Raw genomic sequence first — 17766 nt, 5'->3', positions numbered from 1 at the left:
ATCTAATCAAAAAGTAGACAGACGGAGATGATAGATGCTAGCCGCTTCCTACCTATCCTATTGGAAACCTATTAAGAAGGTCTATGTACAACACCTAGCGATACATATTGCACATCGATCTTTGGAAAGAGATAATCGGCTAATTTCGGCTTCGTAGAGTAGTTATCTCTGTCGCACGACTGACAAAAACATCACATAGGTCGTGTGGGACGAAGATAATGCCGAAATTAGCCGATTGTCTCTTTCCGAAGGTCGATGTGTAATATTAATCGTCGGGTATTGTATGTAGCAGTGGACATTCTGTCGTAAGATTCAGTAAAATATTCTTAAATATTTTTATCATATATTTAGTAACTAAAAGTATGTTATTTACGAAAGGACATTACAATAATACGGTTTTTAAATAATAAATAAGAATCAAGTTCCATACGATGTCTTGTTTTTGGGTGTACACCGTATATTTAATATAAAATGAGGGTCATCGACGAACATGCGGTCTGCCCGGAGGGTTTAGCCATACTATTTCGTCGCTTCTAACATGGTAATAAAAGTTATATTGAATCTAGTTGATAAAACTTACAACTTACTGGTTTATTATAAAAGTAGTTTTATATATTTATACAGATTGATTTTAGATGTAAATTTTAATGAGCCTTTAGCTTTTCCATCTGCCAATCACCTTATATAAAGTGATTATTCTGAAGCTTTATTAGAATTCCATGGTCAAATAACTTCTGTCAAAAAAAATTTCAGTTCTACAGAGACACACCTTTACTGCTCGGCTACCACTGCTAGTAGCGTTGTGTGCGCAGCATACGTTCTTCCCATTCTCTGAAAACTTGTTTGTGATCAGTGGCAATCCTTTTGTAATGAATGCAAATAGTCTGAATTACATTAGACTGTAGCCTGAGAATTATATGTCATTAATAAATAAAAACATAAAGATATATTGAATCTTTGACCTAATGGTTAATGACAGCGTACGATTGTGAGTCAAAGTGTCTTAACACTAAGGTAAAACAATGTCAGCACCGATTTATTTCAAACTATCTAGTCTTTTGTGGGGAAATACCGTGACGATATCACGAGTGGCTCTCAAACAATCCACTCCAACGTCGATGTTAACGGTTACATGCACAAACTAATGAGCGCCCGAGTGTCACGCTAATTATCGATGCATTGCGTTGTTATTTGCGGTCCGGTATCAAGTGCTTTCCCTTGTATGCGCACAAGTGTCACGATGTACTCTACGCCCACGCTTGCATTTTTAGAAACATTAGTTTCTTTTGAATATTAAATTTTCTATATTTTACATGTTTTATATATCTAATTTTTAAGCTAATTTACTTACTACTATTTTGTATTTTATATCATACCCAATATGTAAGTGCAATGAAGAGGGCTATGCTTAGAGCTTCGCTAGGACGAGGGGGTAAGCAGCAAGACTAAGGTAGCTGATAGCTCGAAATATTACTTGTCTGAAGTAGCTGTGGGTGATCCAAATCTCACGTGGAACGGTCGGTCGGTGGGCCTGAATGTTTCTCGAAAGGTGACCACGCAGTCGCCTGGACGAGGTCCAAGGGAGCACAAGACCGGAATTAAATAACCGAATAAATCGTGACGATCTTTAAGGGAAGGCCATGCAGTGGGCGTATATAGGCAAATATAAAGTGTGCTTTAAAAAAATACAATAAAATAAGTGTATTTCTTTTGTAATAAATATATTGATAAATTAGTAAATATGTTTATTGACGATTGCAACTCGCATATCTTTCTTTGCCTATTTTTAATTTATATCTCCTTTTTCTGCTTTATTGATGAAAATAGAGTTAAGAAAATTAATTAAAATATACCTGAATGTACATATGCATTGAAATAAATATGCTTTAATACTTTCACTGTCTATGATATGTCGATTAATTTCGATATATATCAAACAACAAAAATAACGGAAGAGTGTTTACCAAATTGATTAGAACAACTCTATATGTATAAATTATTTACACGCCCCCTCACTCGTTCTTGGTATAGTAATGTTCATAGATAAGGTTAGTTAAAAGAACGCTTTCAAAGACCATTACAGATTAGATTAAAACAAAATGGCCGATACTAAACTAATTTAGCTGCGTAATATTAAAGCTCGGCTAACGAGTGGATCAATAAACATCTGTTAAACTAATTTTAAAGGTATCGCTAATCGTAATTGCTACCTTTTTGTACCTTACACTTTGATCCGTATAGAAATCAGTTTTAACGAATGTAATTTAAAAAGGATACTGTAGTGTGAATAATTTAATTTTTAATCTTACGTATGGTTTGAATTTGATATAGAGGAATGAATTTAAATGATAGCGCGGGTCAAGTAAACAAGATTTATTGAAGTTAGTTAGGTTTAGTGAAGTTGTGCCGCGTTGAAGATTATGTTTTACGATCATAGGTTTAAATACCGGTAACCGGTATACTGGGCGACGGTAGCTCAACGGTAGAGAACTATAACTTACGTATGTCGTGGGTTCGATTTCCTGGATACAGTCACTAAAATAATTCACGCTTTGTGCTCACAAACAAGTTTTCAGAGGATGCACAGCAGCGTTCTCTGCTTACCATAACACGAAACTGCGAACTATAAACTAAAGAACTTATTTCACTTGCGGCTTGAACGTTGATTGATTAAAATGACGTGAGACTGATTGTAACGCATACACTTCCAGTGTTCGACATGAAGAATATTTCGTTGTCGGTGTATGGATTTGTTTTCATTACCAAAAATATTATATTTCTCTAATAAAGACGATATAATATCGTTAAAATTTAAAGTTTCATTGTTTGTTGTTTTCTTTCGCAAATGAAATTTTACGTGTAAATAGTAAATCGTGTTGAAGCTTACAGTGCGAAAATATTGCTACGAGTCCGCTAAACGGAGTGAATTATTTTTTTTTATTCAATACATTATTACTACCAACTTTTATTTATTCAACATTCTTAAAATTGTAGGCTCTCAATGATGCACATAGAAAAACAAATTAAAATTTAGTAAAGAAAAACAAGCAAATTATAATGTGTTATAAAATGTCACGACCACTTCAAACTTTACACTTTTGATAGATTAAAATTTTAAAATAAATACATAGCTAAGATATAATGTCTATTGTAAAATTGAAACAAATCAAATTTGCGATTAATCTTAATGCCTAGCACAACATTAATTGTTAATAATTTTCTTTACATCCTTTGTACACAAAGTACTTTGTATTCTCAAAGTCAATGTCTATCAAAATATACTGTTAAACTATTTAGCATTGCGAATACAAAATTAATTTCACCTATAATTTATTAACGTGAAGAATGTAACGGAAGCTTTCTTAAAGCATTCTGTTTAGCTATTCCGTTAAAAGAGCCATTAGCAATACTTTCCAAGAAAGTAACATCTTCGTCCTCCTTAGCTACAAAGGTGAAATGTCAATTTTTAACATATTTTGCTCAGGTGTGTATAGTTCTTGAAGCAATAACATAATGTAACGTCGCTTGTCCATGCTCACTATTTTTAAATTAATTTTGTAAAACTTTAAATTTTGAAAACTATTTTCCTACTAATAATAGTAGTAAGTGGTCTGTTTTTATCGCGGATGACTTGATTATTTTATTTTATTTTTGATAAATAGGAAACGAGATTCAATTTGTCGATTTCACAACCGTATGCTGGTCGTGTCAAATGTCCGAAACCGTAGTGATGTGACCAGATGTTATATCGTTATCGATATTGGCAGGATTGACCGCCGCGACGTTGCGGATGGGGAACGCGTCGACCCAGACTTGTTAGATCGTGCGGTGCGGCTTCTTCAGCTGCAGAATCTAGACCGCATTTACTCCTACCACACCCGGCCAAGGTACGACTATCGATGTTTCCCGATCCCCATCCCTTCTGTCGATACGGCATGGGCATCGCACGTTCAGTGTTCCTCCCGCATGACTAAGCTCTCTTCTCTCTTCCATTTTTAAATGTTAGTACATAAATTCTTTATTAGTGATGTGTTACTATCATTAGGGCGTTTACTAACTGACATGGAACCCTATGACGTGAAATATTGTTTTTAAACCATCTGATATATCATTTATTGTTATTTTTATATCATTCTATAAAAAAATGAAAATAAAAGATATAAGACGATACCTACTATGCTACTCAGAAATAGAAAAAAGGCTTAGACTTTAAAAAGTCGAGAGAATAAAAAATGTGAGATAAAAAGACGAATAATCTGTGATAATTAATGTCAAAAATCTAGTAATGCAGATAAAAGAAGGAAGGAGATGCAAGAAAGAAGATCTGGAAGCGAAAAGTGATAGATTATGTGATGGGTAAAAAGAATAAACAAAAGACAATGTGCAGGACGAAAGAGAATGTAGAATTAAAATTGAAAAACTTATTTTACCTGAATATGTGATGTCCCTGCAATTTATTCAATACTACGAGTGGATACAAAAAAAATTCCCAAACGTATTATTAATACAGATAATATTCAAAAAATAATTCTAAACAAACCAATGAACCGTACTAAGAAACAATGTGACCAGTACGCTTCTGAACGTTTAATTATTCAGTCCTCATTGTAGTACAGTTTACGACCACTTTATTTGTCTGTCTGTATTTAATTGAGAGCTGTCAAAATTCTTAACTAAATGCCTTAGGTTATGACCTAAAGATATTTAATAAAGATGAAATTAAACGGATAATTCTATACATTTTCATTAGGGCTCTTTATTAACAAATAGTTTTAAATGATGATAATAAACAATAATTATTATCTTGTCCACCAAAATATAGTTTTACTTAAAGATTCTTTATAATGAATATTGAATTGACCCAATGATAATCGTATTTTTATACTTGACCACATATTAGAATTCAACGTGTTTAATTCTTACGGAAATGGATGCGTCGATATCTCAATTTTGCACTGAATGTCAAGTAATCTCAAAAATAAAATTGAAAATAGAACCTATTCTTTTTTAATTTTTTTGGCAGCAAGGGAAACTCTTTTACGGACATCGTATTAATTTATATTTATGATACTCGCAGCGTATTCATTATATATAGCTCTGATTCTGTTCTATTAGAAACATACGGAGATAATTCTTGATTGTTTTCGGATATTTACTGATGTTTTTTTCTTCTTTTAATATTTAAAAATTTATATATTGTTTAAAAATACGTCGTGGACAGGCCCTCCACTGGTTGGATCGAAGACATGTGGTCATTCGCTGTATGCGGGAAGTAATAGACCAGTTCTCGCGGGGATCTTGAGAGGAGCCATATGTCTTAGGATGACATTGTGAGATCCTGACAATAATATTTTTCAGAAAATATTTCAATGATATAAAAACCCTTTTATTAGAAATTATTCTTACATAACCATTAATATAATATACAAAGTTGACTTAAATCATTATGTAAAGAAATTATCAAGAATATAAAATGTTTTCAACAAGGATTTGATCACAGAATCGGAATGCTGTAAGATAAATTTAGAAAATTTAATCAAAGAGTAATATTTTATTAAAATTAGTACTCGTACTTTGAAAGACTATTAATTATACCGTCAATATTTTTAAAAATAAAAGTGGAGATTTATATATTTTAATTATGATAGCATTTGGGATACTTGATCATATCATATCGATTAAGCATTTGGTTATTAAATACGTAAGGAATACTAATGTTATTAAACTTTCATTATTTCAGATGATAATTAAAAAATCATTATTCAAATCTTTATTCCGTAATATAACGAAATTTTAATTAACATTAATCTAGCGGAGATTAAGTGATCGCCGTTCAGAATTTTATTCTCAAAACGTAAATTTAAATTATATATTTTACATAATTATTCAATAAGTGAATTCTTGATTGAAGTTCATTACAATGCAAATAATCATTCTGTATAATTATTCATAAGGTTTTCTCGGCTTTTAATAATACGTTGCCTTTTTGATATTTAAATTACATTTAAAAAACGGTTCGGGTATGTTAACTGTAATACGAATGGGTTAGTTTGATAATAGACGAATTTGGGTTGCACTATACAAAGAACGAAGATTGTTACGTTTTCACAGTACTTGAATTTGAATTGTTAATGAAATATGTATGTGGAACATTTTAGGGATTACAAGCTAGCCATAAAAGCAATTGGTTTTTATACTATGTATATGTAATCACGAGAATAGATATTCTTCGCTTTTTATTCAGAACTTTTTTGTCTGTACAAAAGTACTGTACAAGAGAAACACAGGCTAACCTAATACCTAAAAACTTTCTGATCTTATTAACCTTGGGAGAGATGATAAATTGTTATTAATAATGATTATATATACAGGACGATTGATTTTATATGTAGGATCAAAAAAGGGGTGAACATATAGCATATTTGTCAGGAAAAACCTTTAAAACGTTTACGCTTATTTCAAATCAGCCTTTATAAAGTAACCACATTTAAATATGTTGCAATAATTTACTTTTACTACTGGAATGACATAGCCAGATAACTTCTAGAAGTACAAAGTCTGCAAGTACTGGTAGTAAATATTAATTTATTATAACTTGTATTAATCTGAATTTTGAACACGCTTTATTTACTACTATTTTATTGTACCTATAGTAATTTATACTAAATGAGTTATATATTCACTCAGCTTTCATCAGTACTTAATGAGTTATGCATTCATCAGCTTTTACAAATAACTAGTCGCCATCTATAACGAATTCATATAACGTCGCAATGTGAAAAAAAAATAATGTAAAGAAAACTGATTAAAGTACTAATTTAAACAAACTGTACAAGGCAGAATAGAGGCAGTGAAGAGTATTATTTATAATTTTTTATTAAGTTCATTCAAAGACAAATTGTTTATTGAGAACCAGAAATATTTTTTTCTAGATTATCTGTTTCGAACTGTTATAATAGATATCTGGCGGTCGAAGTTTATATTGTGCAATATTGCATTTAATGTGAAATGAAATTAGATTTAAAAAAAGCAGTAATGGTTACCGAGGGTAGTTTGAGACGTAATTTCCCAAAATGAGGAACACAAGCTAATAGGCACGGCGTTGGAAGGCTTCCACTTGGTAGACCTTCGATATAGTTTAGGTCACCGGAAATCGCTGGATGCGGACAGTGCAAGTCCGGTCATCGAGGCGATCTTGGCCTCTTGTGGCCGATATAATAATGAAACTGTAATGATATTATAATACAATGTTTTGTCGTATAAATTTTTTTATTTTAAGTTTTTAGTCTATAGAGTTACAAAAGGAAATTATTTTTTCTCAGGTTTGGAAAACGCTCCGAAGTCTTCGCAAACTGGGCCAAGGATTTGGAAGTAAGTATCCCTTTTTATTTATTATTATTGTACACCAACACTTAACTAATTATATTATTGAAATATTTTTTCTTTAAATGTTCAACATATTTTACCTTTTGGTACACGGGCCATGAACGATAAACAAAAAAACGATGTTTTCAATACAATAAAAAAATCCATTTGGTTTATGTTAATATGTAAATAAGTGTACAACGATTTTTAATATATTCAGTGCATAGGGTGACTAATTACAGATGTATAAGGAGGACCGGAAAGTAATGTCGCTTTCTTAAGTTAAATTCACACGACTACATTTTTAACCAGTTTTTATTTCTAATCAACAATATATTCACACTCGTTATCAACAACCTTTTGCCATCTAGCATACAACGTTTTCCAAGTACGTAATAAGCTACCAAATGTCAATCAAATATCAACATGCGCAGAAACTACATTACTTTCAGCTCTCCCTAATAAAAACTTTAATGTGGTAAATATAGAGCTCATTTGTCAGCAACTAATTTTAAAGTTTTCACACCTTTTTCTAATCACGATCACCTTGAAATAAGTTACATTAATCACCTTTTTCTATTGGAATGGGATTTGCAAATAAGCTGCAGATTAACCTTTAAAGGGATGAAAATACAGATCATTTTCAGTAAAAAGTTTTTACTTCTATTTTCATCGATCCTGTATAAAGTAATCACTCTGAAATATGTTATATTAATTGAATTTTTCTATTGCAGTAGGTCAATTAAATCTGGCAGTTCAAAGTATGCAGGGACAGATAGTAAACAATAAATTATTTTATCATGTTGTAATACAAATTTTGAAAAAGTTTTTTTATTACTATATATTATTATCACCGTATCTATTATTTCAAAATCCATTGTTTTTTTTAGTTTACACTGACATTAATTGACAGTAAATGAGCTGTAAATTTACTTCTTTAAAGATTTAAGACATGTAAACAATTACTGTGTATATCTGTATAGCAGACTATAACGTTCTTACGAAACAAACTAGATTACTTAAACACATTACAACTTCCTCTCTCTCTTCTATTAATGTTTATAATGTTAACAATACCCATTATAGACGTCTTTTGTATCCGTGATAGAATTGAGCCATAAAGAATTATTCTATTACAGTTTTATGTCTTTAAAGAGTAGTTTGTTGGCCATATTATGGTGGAGAGATAAACGATAGAGTACTTATATTATTTCCGTACAAAGAAATTAATTAACACTTGTTAATTATTATTCAATTTCGATAATAACATAAAGAGTGCCTTCCATAGAAATTATGCTGTTAAGTCTTTTTATATTTATTTATATTACACCACAGATAATATTTAAAAAAAAAATCAATTTTATTTTTTTGATTCTATTTGTTTTATGAAACAGTTGCTTTAAAATATTTCTCTTTGAAACTTGAGTAAAATCTCGTATTAAATATATAAGCTTGGAATATTCCAAGTTTTGTGGCTTCAATTACAAACTTTTCAAGAAATCCTTCTTGTATTATAAATGATTTTGTTTATGTTTTACCTTCTAAAAGATAAGTTTCTTTGCATTTTTAATTTCTACGTTTTCGTTCTTCAGATAGCAATTTTCTAAACAGAAACTTTTGATAACATGTCGGAATGTAAACCGCATTGTGTATTCATTTGTTGAGGGATCGGCTCCACATCATTGCAGCAGTTTTATGCTCAATTAGTTAAAATTTAATGCATATTTCATGAGATTCGCATTCAAGAGTGTCACTGGTTTTTTAATTTGTTTATAGTTGCTAACAGAATGATGTTAGATAAAACAGAATTAAACAAACTAAAATGCCACTTATTAACATCTATAATTCAGACAGTTTTAAATCATTCGAGCATTTTGTAAGGATTTGTTATTAGATGCTTTTTAATTTTAAACTGAGGTAAAAAGTTATATTTAAATTTCATTCTTTCTACAAGGGACATATTTAATGCAATCTTTAATCAATATCAAAAACAGTTAATAAAAATCGTTTGCATGCCACGACCACGGTTCTCCATAATAGTGAAAACTTAGTGATGCATTGTTTAAAAATTGATTATAGTATGTTTTTATCTTCTTCTTTCGTCTTCTTTTGTGTTTTTGAAATTAATTCTGGTTGCCTATTGTAGCTATGTGTAGCCTAATTGTCTTATATCGTAATTATTTAAATGCCTGTAATGCTTTAATTGCTCGTGAAACCAATGGCGGTTGGAGCGAAAGGTTCTTGAGTTGCGACGGTAGATGCGGCGTTGTCCCCCCATTAGTTGTACCAACGACATAGTTTAGGTCGTAGAAAGTCTCTGGACGCGACAGCGCTGGTGCGGTTACCGTGACAACCTTTTAGGGAGGCCTATGCTTGCAGTTGTTATCTATTGGTTAGAAAAGAAAAAGAAGAAATGCATGTATGTTTTCCTAAAAAAAAATTAAAAATACTTTACCAAAATTTGAAAAATTATTAAGAAAAGGTGAAAACAATTATTGAGATAATGTATTTTCTTAGTAAGTAATTTAATTTCAGAAACTATGTAACAATCATATGTAAATAAATTTAATATATTGAACTCATCGCGAATGCTCATAGGATAGAAAATAAAGCTTAGCATATTGTCAATATTATAGAATATAACCAATATTCCTCGCATTGAATATCACAATATCAAAACTATATTACCAACGACTCAATGAAGACTGTAAAACGGTATAATAAGACCTAGATATTCTCGTCTAGAATCCATAGAGGAAAGGATTTACTAGCGTCTTCTCATGACTATATTGAATGTTATGCGATTCAAACGTTTCATATTTCACAGCGATTCAATTTAAATTTTGCACTATTGAAAATGTTCCCCTGGATAGAATAGTTTTAATAACAAAGTGAGAATTACAACGGTATCAACCCTTTACAATTTGAATATTAAATAGTTTTGTTATAGTGATGCTTTTGATACCTTAAGCTCCAGTTGGGTCTTTAGTTTTAGTCACCGTCAAAATTAAATGTCTTTGTGTTTAAATAATATTATATACCGAGTAAAATCATACAAATATACCTCGGATGTCTGGATCATTATATGGTGTTAGTCCAATGGTTTTAACTGCTATGTATTTTTCTGAAATGAAACAGCAATACTGACTCGTTTTGGTTTTGTAGATAAACTTGTCGCGTTAATTTCCAGCTAGTCAGCTAATGAAAATCTAGATCTCATTTTCATTTCAGGCGTAGGACATTAGTAAATTATTTAGTCTAATCGATAGTGGCGCCTCACTTGGTTGCTTAAAGAACTAATTTGATTTCTTAGTTGAAAACCTATTTGAGTGTAATTGATATGCGGTGAAAAAACAACACTGTTTCAAGTAAATTCGTCCGTTGCATTGGTACTATGCATGGTGTTCGGGACGCTAAGTCACGATATCACCGAGAGATGTCGCTAGCAGTTCAATTCGAAAGTTTTTTCAGTTCAAAATTATCAACCAACGTCTGACATAGGAATAGTTCAAATATTATAAATAATATTCAAATAACCCCATGTCATACGATTAAAATTGCATACCTTTGTTTTTTGACAACAGTTCTGTTGTGCTAATTGTTCTGTTGACGCCAAAGATTAATTACCATTACTTGGTTCTGATTTGAATATGCAGTAAAAACACGAAATTTTTTGTGATTATAAAGCATACCATTTCTAGTTTTAAGGTTGGAGATTAGAGTCTTACTTCATAAGATATTGGTGTAAAACTTTGTGCAAAGTCGTGATCTTGATTGACCTTAATAAAGATTGCTTGGCCTGTTAATCAAGTAATCATGTATTCCTTGAACTGAAATGTGATAATATTGAACCTAAATTTAAAATTACTGAGATGATAATAACTTAGTCAGCATACGTGGTTTGATGAATCAACGAAAATAAGTCACTTGAGAGAGCCTGTTATTTCAGTAAAAAGGTAGTCTTTAAAGCAGCAATAGGTTTCGCGGATTCAGAATTGGAACCTAAAATCTGCGACGTAACATGAAGAGCGACTAATCATGATGCAAAATAAATAAAACTTACTTCCTACTTAGATGTTTCATATTAACTGTTTTGTTGACTTATCATTTGTAATTAGTCTAGAAGTGTGAAGAAGTTTAGAACTGTCAATCCATTAAGTGAACCTTTGCAGATTGCTGTTCTAGAATATACAAGAACATGCGAGGTTATCTATTCTTTTGTTTTATCGTTTGGAAGTAGTGGCAGTATTAAATATATTTGTAGGAACAAAATGTGTACCTTGTAGTAAGAGTAGATCGTAATCCATCATGCGAATCCATTGCGGTTTGCTAGATGTCACTTGTATTTCGAAATTTCAAAGGATTTGCTAGTTTATTCGTGCTTTTCTTTTATTGTTTAGAGTGTAATAACGATATTACATATATTTGTAGTACCAATATGAGTTGGCTCTTAATAATATATTGTTAATTTTGAATTTATTTATTTCAGAAGCCGGACCTACCTACTTGGTTGACTTACGCCCGGAGGAGATGAGGTGTGAAATCTTATCGGAGCCAACAGTAACCAATCTATTACCAAACTTCAACTATACGTCACTATACCGGACAAAAATGCTAACTTATATCTAGAGAAATCGATACTTTTAAAATTATTTGAATAGTATTCCGTAGATACGATTCGAATCATCATCATGTAATTTTTATTTACTTCTAGTATTCTGTTTTTATATTTATTAGAACACCAGTAGCTAAAGAAAGTAGATTGTTGTAACGATACTTTGTTCGGTAGATATTCATAGCCAATAATTTATTTTTTTTGTGAGCATCATAGACAATCTTAAGTTTACTTCTATGAAACAAATATCATTGTAATGTTATGAATAATAAAAGCAATTTTGAAAACGTAATAATAAATTGTTGTTTTAATTACAATTGATTTTTTATCTTATAAACTATACACTTTTCTAGTACAAAATAATACGCAGTACCTTTATGTTGTTATTTCAATATATTTAATAATTCTATGTATTAAATTTAAAATTTTTAAGTTTTTAAAGTTTGGAAAAAAAGGCGAAGTATGAAGTTTAGTCCTAGAGAAGAGTAAACTAGATTCCTTACAAACTTTTGACAGGACTTCGACTTACATTTAGCCTCGATTTTTAACGGTGACCATCAGTTGTTCGAGTTTAAATACATCCTTTGTAGCTATGTGATCTAAACACTCCAGTACTCGGCATAAAAATATGGTAGAGAGATTGGTATCGCATTGAATGTACTCGTAGCTATGGAATGTATTCTACAGATTCTGAAGCAAAAGCGTAGGTTACCTACTGTGTAAAATTAATTTAAAAATCAATAATAGAACTGTGTGCGACATTCCTGTGTACATCCACTGATAGACTTTAACCTATTCTAATAATTACTTAAGGGACAAGTTGGATGCGGCTTGAATACAGCGTGTTCCCAACTGAATAAAATCGTATGTCCTCATTTTAGGTGGACGTCTTACAATGCGCTTGGTGATCTGTAGCCTCCACGACAGAACTTTAATACCATTTCTATTTTTTTTCTTTGTTCCTGCCACGTGGGGCAGGAACGTAGTACACTGCTGGTGTAAATAATTTTATTAAGAATTTTTTATTCAGCTCTTTTCTTTCCTCATAATTCTTTCTCTCTTTCCTCACATCCTACACAAAATCTGTCATTATTTTCTTACGTTCCTGATTACATTTCTTCGATAGTTAACCTTAATCGTTGGCTTACCTGACACCTTATTTACCTTAAGTGGGCTGTGCTATGTATGTATGTTTGATTTTTATATATACATAGCTTGAATGGAAAAAAAATCAATTGTGTATAAATTCCATAACAAAGAAATGTAGTAAATGTGTTCAAATAGAGCATGGCCGGTTATACTTTTGTGAATAAAAAATTACGTATGTATAAGATAAATGCAAAGACAAATTTATTTAACAAGAAATGCAATCATTCGTCCGAAATAATCAGAGAAGAAACAAAATAAACTTGCCGTCGTTTGATCTCGGTGCCTTTGTTCAATTTAAATGTTTTCGGAGTACTCGCTTTTTGGTACTAGTAAAAACAATGTTTACCTTTTTATAAAGAATATCACATTTTTTTTCACAGACAACTTCTCGCAAAGCTTATGTCTCTGTTTTTATACTGTAGATGTCTGGTTATAAGTGTAAAAAAAGCCTTTTTGTTGTAAACCTTTTTAATAGATTCAAATATAAAATATTATAAATGAACAGATCATGATTTCGAAGCAAATTACGGGAAAGTTAAAAGAACACACACATCAGCTATATATGTATTAGCGAAATCTCATACGCTAAAGATTTTACACTTACTTCCATTCACCCTCTATGTACTTTTAAACTTAAATGGAACATATTGCAGAGTAAGAGAACAGTCAATATCTTCTGTCTGTATAAAATCTGCAGGGACGTAATTTTAATGTGTAGTACGTATTTTTAAAAAGCTGTATGTATGTTTTTTATTATTTCTGAAGGTTTACAGTACAGTTTACCATACCATTATTGAAAACAAATGAGCTATACATTCAACCCTTTAAAGTTTTTACACCCATAATTAACAACCCTTTGAAACTAAAAAGGAAAGAAAAAAAAAACGATGTTTTCCGAAGTATTATTTTATCGTTCTATTAATTACTCTGTCAGTACATCGAGGTAATTATATTTAATGACTAAGCTTAAACTGTAAGCACAATTAGTATTATTTCCAAAAATTTCTTAAAACTACAGACAGATCGTTCATCACCTGTCCAGGAATCGAAATTTTTACATTTTAAATTGACAAGAATCCTCCGCAAAAGCACCTAGTTTATACAACCGTACATTTATACATTACAATAGTTAGAAGAACTTATACCGAAAACATTCGCAAAAAAATTATCATTCTAACCGTTTTCTATTACATGGTTATAATTCCAAAAATTATAAATAAAAACAAAGGAAAAAACATTAAAACATCAATCACAAATTTAAATTTAAATATTTTTTCTTTATTCTGTTATTTTTTTTTAAATTTTTGATACTTTGGGATTCATTTTAAAATAATTTTAATAGCAAATATCAATACGGTAAGAGTAAGAGAGAAAAATCGTTTACATGTAATTAACATCTAATTTATTTTATACATACGCTATTACATTTACTACAAGAAAGGGACACTAGCATGAAATTGTAAATCAGACGTATAGTCATAAAAATGTGATAATTTGCTTATTGAAAACTTTTGGAAACCTTTGAGAATATTTTTGAATCAAAAAATAAAGTGTGGTTGTTCATATTCGGATGATTTTAGATAGTTCCCATCCCAGCTTTTAAAGTTGCGTTGAAGTCTGGTAATTTCGAATCTATAAACAAATTAATACTAAAAATTTTCGTAATACGCTTAATAAATAATAAAATTTATAAGACGCCGATTTACAATTTCGAAAAATTTAAAATAAAACATCTAAGTAGCTAAAGTAGGAAACTACATTAACATTAGATACAGAAGACGATAGACGGATGGAGATTCTGGGGGCAATTAGTTTAATTTTACTCTAAAGATCTAGTTTTAAATACGCTAAAGGAGTAAATACTAAGAAGGATAAAATATAATAGGGTTAAAAGCGTATCTAGTTAAATTTTTTGGCAATTTCTAGAAGTATTTACATTACCTCCATTACTTAAGTGAACGCCATTTCCACACTTAGTTTATTAATAATACCTACTTAACTAACTGCACGTGAACAAATATTTCAATGGATACATACAGCATTTATTTTTAATAAGAGATTACAATCGCTTGATTTCCGTCATACAATTTTATTTTTCATGTACCTCTTAAACTTTTATATTTTAATACTTAATTCCACTCTACAAAGCTATTACATGTTTATTTTGGCATCGATGAACTACGTCATTGTTAAGATTTAAATTTATCAGTTACATCCTAAGTTCACTAGAGGCTTTGAGCAATAAGAACATCCAAATATTAATTCACAGCACTTACACCAGCTTTGCTATTGAAATAACTTATGTTAAAATATATACAACACATTCTATGTAATTGCTAAACCAATTAATTAAGTTATGCTCATTAAGTACGACAACGAGGTTTTGTCATCCCGACGAGGTAAAGTAATTAGAGGATGTTACAAAAATATTCACTGAAGTCTTTGAGTCTTAGAGATATACAACAATCGTGTTTATAAAGACCGATTGTCATTTTGTGTAAGATTAGACACAACGCCTAACCTGTTATTTACTTGAACTTTATCTTCGATTTTTGCCATTTCTGTATCAGTACCTTCCTTGAGCAGATCCCAAAGACGATTTTTATCCAAAATTTCATAACCTTCTCTATTTTCTGGAGCTATATCAGATTTAACAGGATCAGAGAGAGTTTTTGAGGTTTCAGATATAGGGGTCGGAGGTAATTTATGAATTTCTTTGTTAATAGATTTAAGTGTTTTTGTTACAACAACCTTTTCTGTGTATGTGGGTTTAGTTTTAACTTTTGCGTTTTTAGTATATGTCTTATTCTTGTCTTCGTGAATTTTAGTGTCGTTAGAATTGAAATGTATTAGCGGCTTCTTAATTTGTGTTAAAGGTTTTGGCTTTTTAGTTTTGTAATGTAAGGTTTGTATGTTACTTTTAGTAATGGCCGCAATTGTATGAGGTGGAATCGTTGTTTCTTTATAAATGATGGAACTTGTGTTATTTAACTTATTCGTTGATAAATTATTGATACTTTTAATAGTATCATTGCTTCTTTCAATAGTTTTTGTGTCATTTTTAATAAAATGATCGTCTTTTTGTATCATCGAAATATTTTGCACCGTGTGATTTTCCATTTTCAAAGTACTGATGTTTATACTTTTGGTTTTATTAGTATTAGTATCGTTTTCAAGTTTAAATTTTGTGAAGAATTTTTCTTGTTTGTCACCATAAGTAGCTTTGAGAGTTCCTTTTCGCCTTGGCAGCACCTTCTTTTTAATATCTTCTTTTTTAGGAAAAATCTTCTGCAGCTTTTTCATGTTTATTTCAATATTTGTTGTGGTGATTAAGGGTTTTAGATTATTATCTATTTTGTCATTGTCAGGGAAATTAATCTTTTTATTTATAGTTACATTAGTTTTTCCACCAGTACTGTTGTTTTTGACATAATTGTAATGATCACTTATTAGTTTGATTTCTGTTATATTAGAATCTTCGATAATTGAATTATGTGTGGGTAAACTTGTAGTTAATTTTGTACTATGAAGTTTTAATGGTACGATAGGTGTAGTATGTTCAATGTCTTTTATTTCGGATACTGTAACAATTCTTATTATTTCAGCTGAACTATCATTAGTTTTCAAATTAAGTATAGCATGTCCACTTTCATTTTGTTTTCTGAATTCATAATCTCTGCTACATATACGTCCACATTCGCAAATGTTGTCAATATTTGATGTAGTTGTAAGACTGGCTATTTCGGTTTTGTCGAACCAAGTAATGAAATCATCGTCGGTAATCCCTCTAAGAAGTGGACTGCCTGGTCTAGCGTGGAAAAAGGTTTCAACCGCTAAGTCTGGACGTATGGATGGATATATTTTCGCAAACGCTGGTCGTAAACTTGTGATCACAAAATTTGATCGCGCTTCATAAGTGACACAGACGGGGCAAGTAGAACTGATCTGTAAAAATAATTAAACCATCAAAACCTATCTCTTCCTTATCGTACTATATACCATAATTAAAGAAGAAAAAAATAATATTATTATGTATAAAAATGTAAATTTAAGCACTGGTAATAGAACCTTTATAATTGTAAATCAAAAATGATACTTACGTTAGCAAAAACAAACCATACAGATTCGCCTCTAGAGCCATAATGGAGATCTGCAAACGTTGCGCCATCTAGTACGACTGGATTAACGGAGTGAAGTTCATATCCGGAGAAAAGTGACGATTCAAGTCTTAAAATACCCGAACGCTCTTTTCCCTTCCACCTGCGTTCAAATAATTGCTATTAATATTAAAATAACAGACAATAAATATAAAAAAAATGAAATTGTATAATAATTTACTTGAAGCAAGTTTTGATGATTAAGGTTGGTAGATTTCCTTGCAAATCTTCAATGCTACTTCTCTCCGGATGTATTTCTTCAATAATAGCAGCTTGTATATTCAAAAGTGCATTCTCCGCTTTGGGTGTATAAGTTGAGTATGATATTGTACCCTGAAAAATAAAACGAAAATTAGAAAACGAATAAAATGGGAGGGATAATATTAGATTTACTTAATTGTACTATTCATTCATCATTGTACTATTGTTTAATAGAACGTATTGTTGTGAAGACAAGACAAATTCATTTATATGCACATA

The 17766-nt window shown here is 30.7% G+C and overlaps 2 protein-coding genes across 2 annotated transcripts in view; one reads left to right on the top strand and one right to left on the bottom strand.

Moving 5' to 3' along the window:
• Positions 1-12060, top strand: part of NPF (neuropeptide F) — a 45254-nt gene extending 33194 nt beyond the window's left edge. The window contains exons 3-4 of the mRNA XM_068768473.1: positions 7323-7371; positions 11855-12060. Coding sequence (XP_068624574.1) covers positions 7323-7371; positions 11855-11899 — 94 coding nt within the window. The 3' untranslated portion in view covers positions 11900-12060. The remainder of the gene's footprint in view (positions 1-7322; positions 7372-11854) is intronic.
• A 3541-nt stretch (positions 12061-15601) lies between these two features.
• Positions 15602-17766, bottom strand: part of LOC137926736 (C3 and PZP-like alpha-2-macroglobulin domain-containing protein 8) — a 158157-nt gene continuing 155992 nt past the window's right edge. Inside the window, exons 23-25 of the mRNA XM_068770426.1 lie at positions 17468-17619; positions 17230-17389; positions 15602-17074 (exon numbers count right to left, since the gene is read on the bottom strand). Of these exons, the coding sequence (XP_068626527.1) occupies positions 15602-17074; positions 17230-17389; positions 17468-17619 (1785 nt within the window). The remainder of the gene's footprint in view (positions 17075-17229; positions 17390-17467; positions 17620-17766) is intronic.

Source organism: Battus philenor, unplaced genomic scaffold, assembly GCF_028537555.1.
Source record: "Battus philenor isolate CCGP_79_NKW_IND1 unplaced genomic scaffold, ilBatPhil1.0.hap1 SCAF_10, whole genome shotgun sequence".
Taxonomy (NCBI): domain Eukaryota; kingdom Metazoa; phylum Arthropoda; class Insecta; order Lepidoptera; family Papilionidae; genus Battus; species Battus philenor.
Note: the sequence above shows the minus strand (reverse complement) of the source record. Positions and strands in the feature narration are given on the sequence as shown.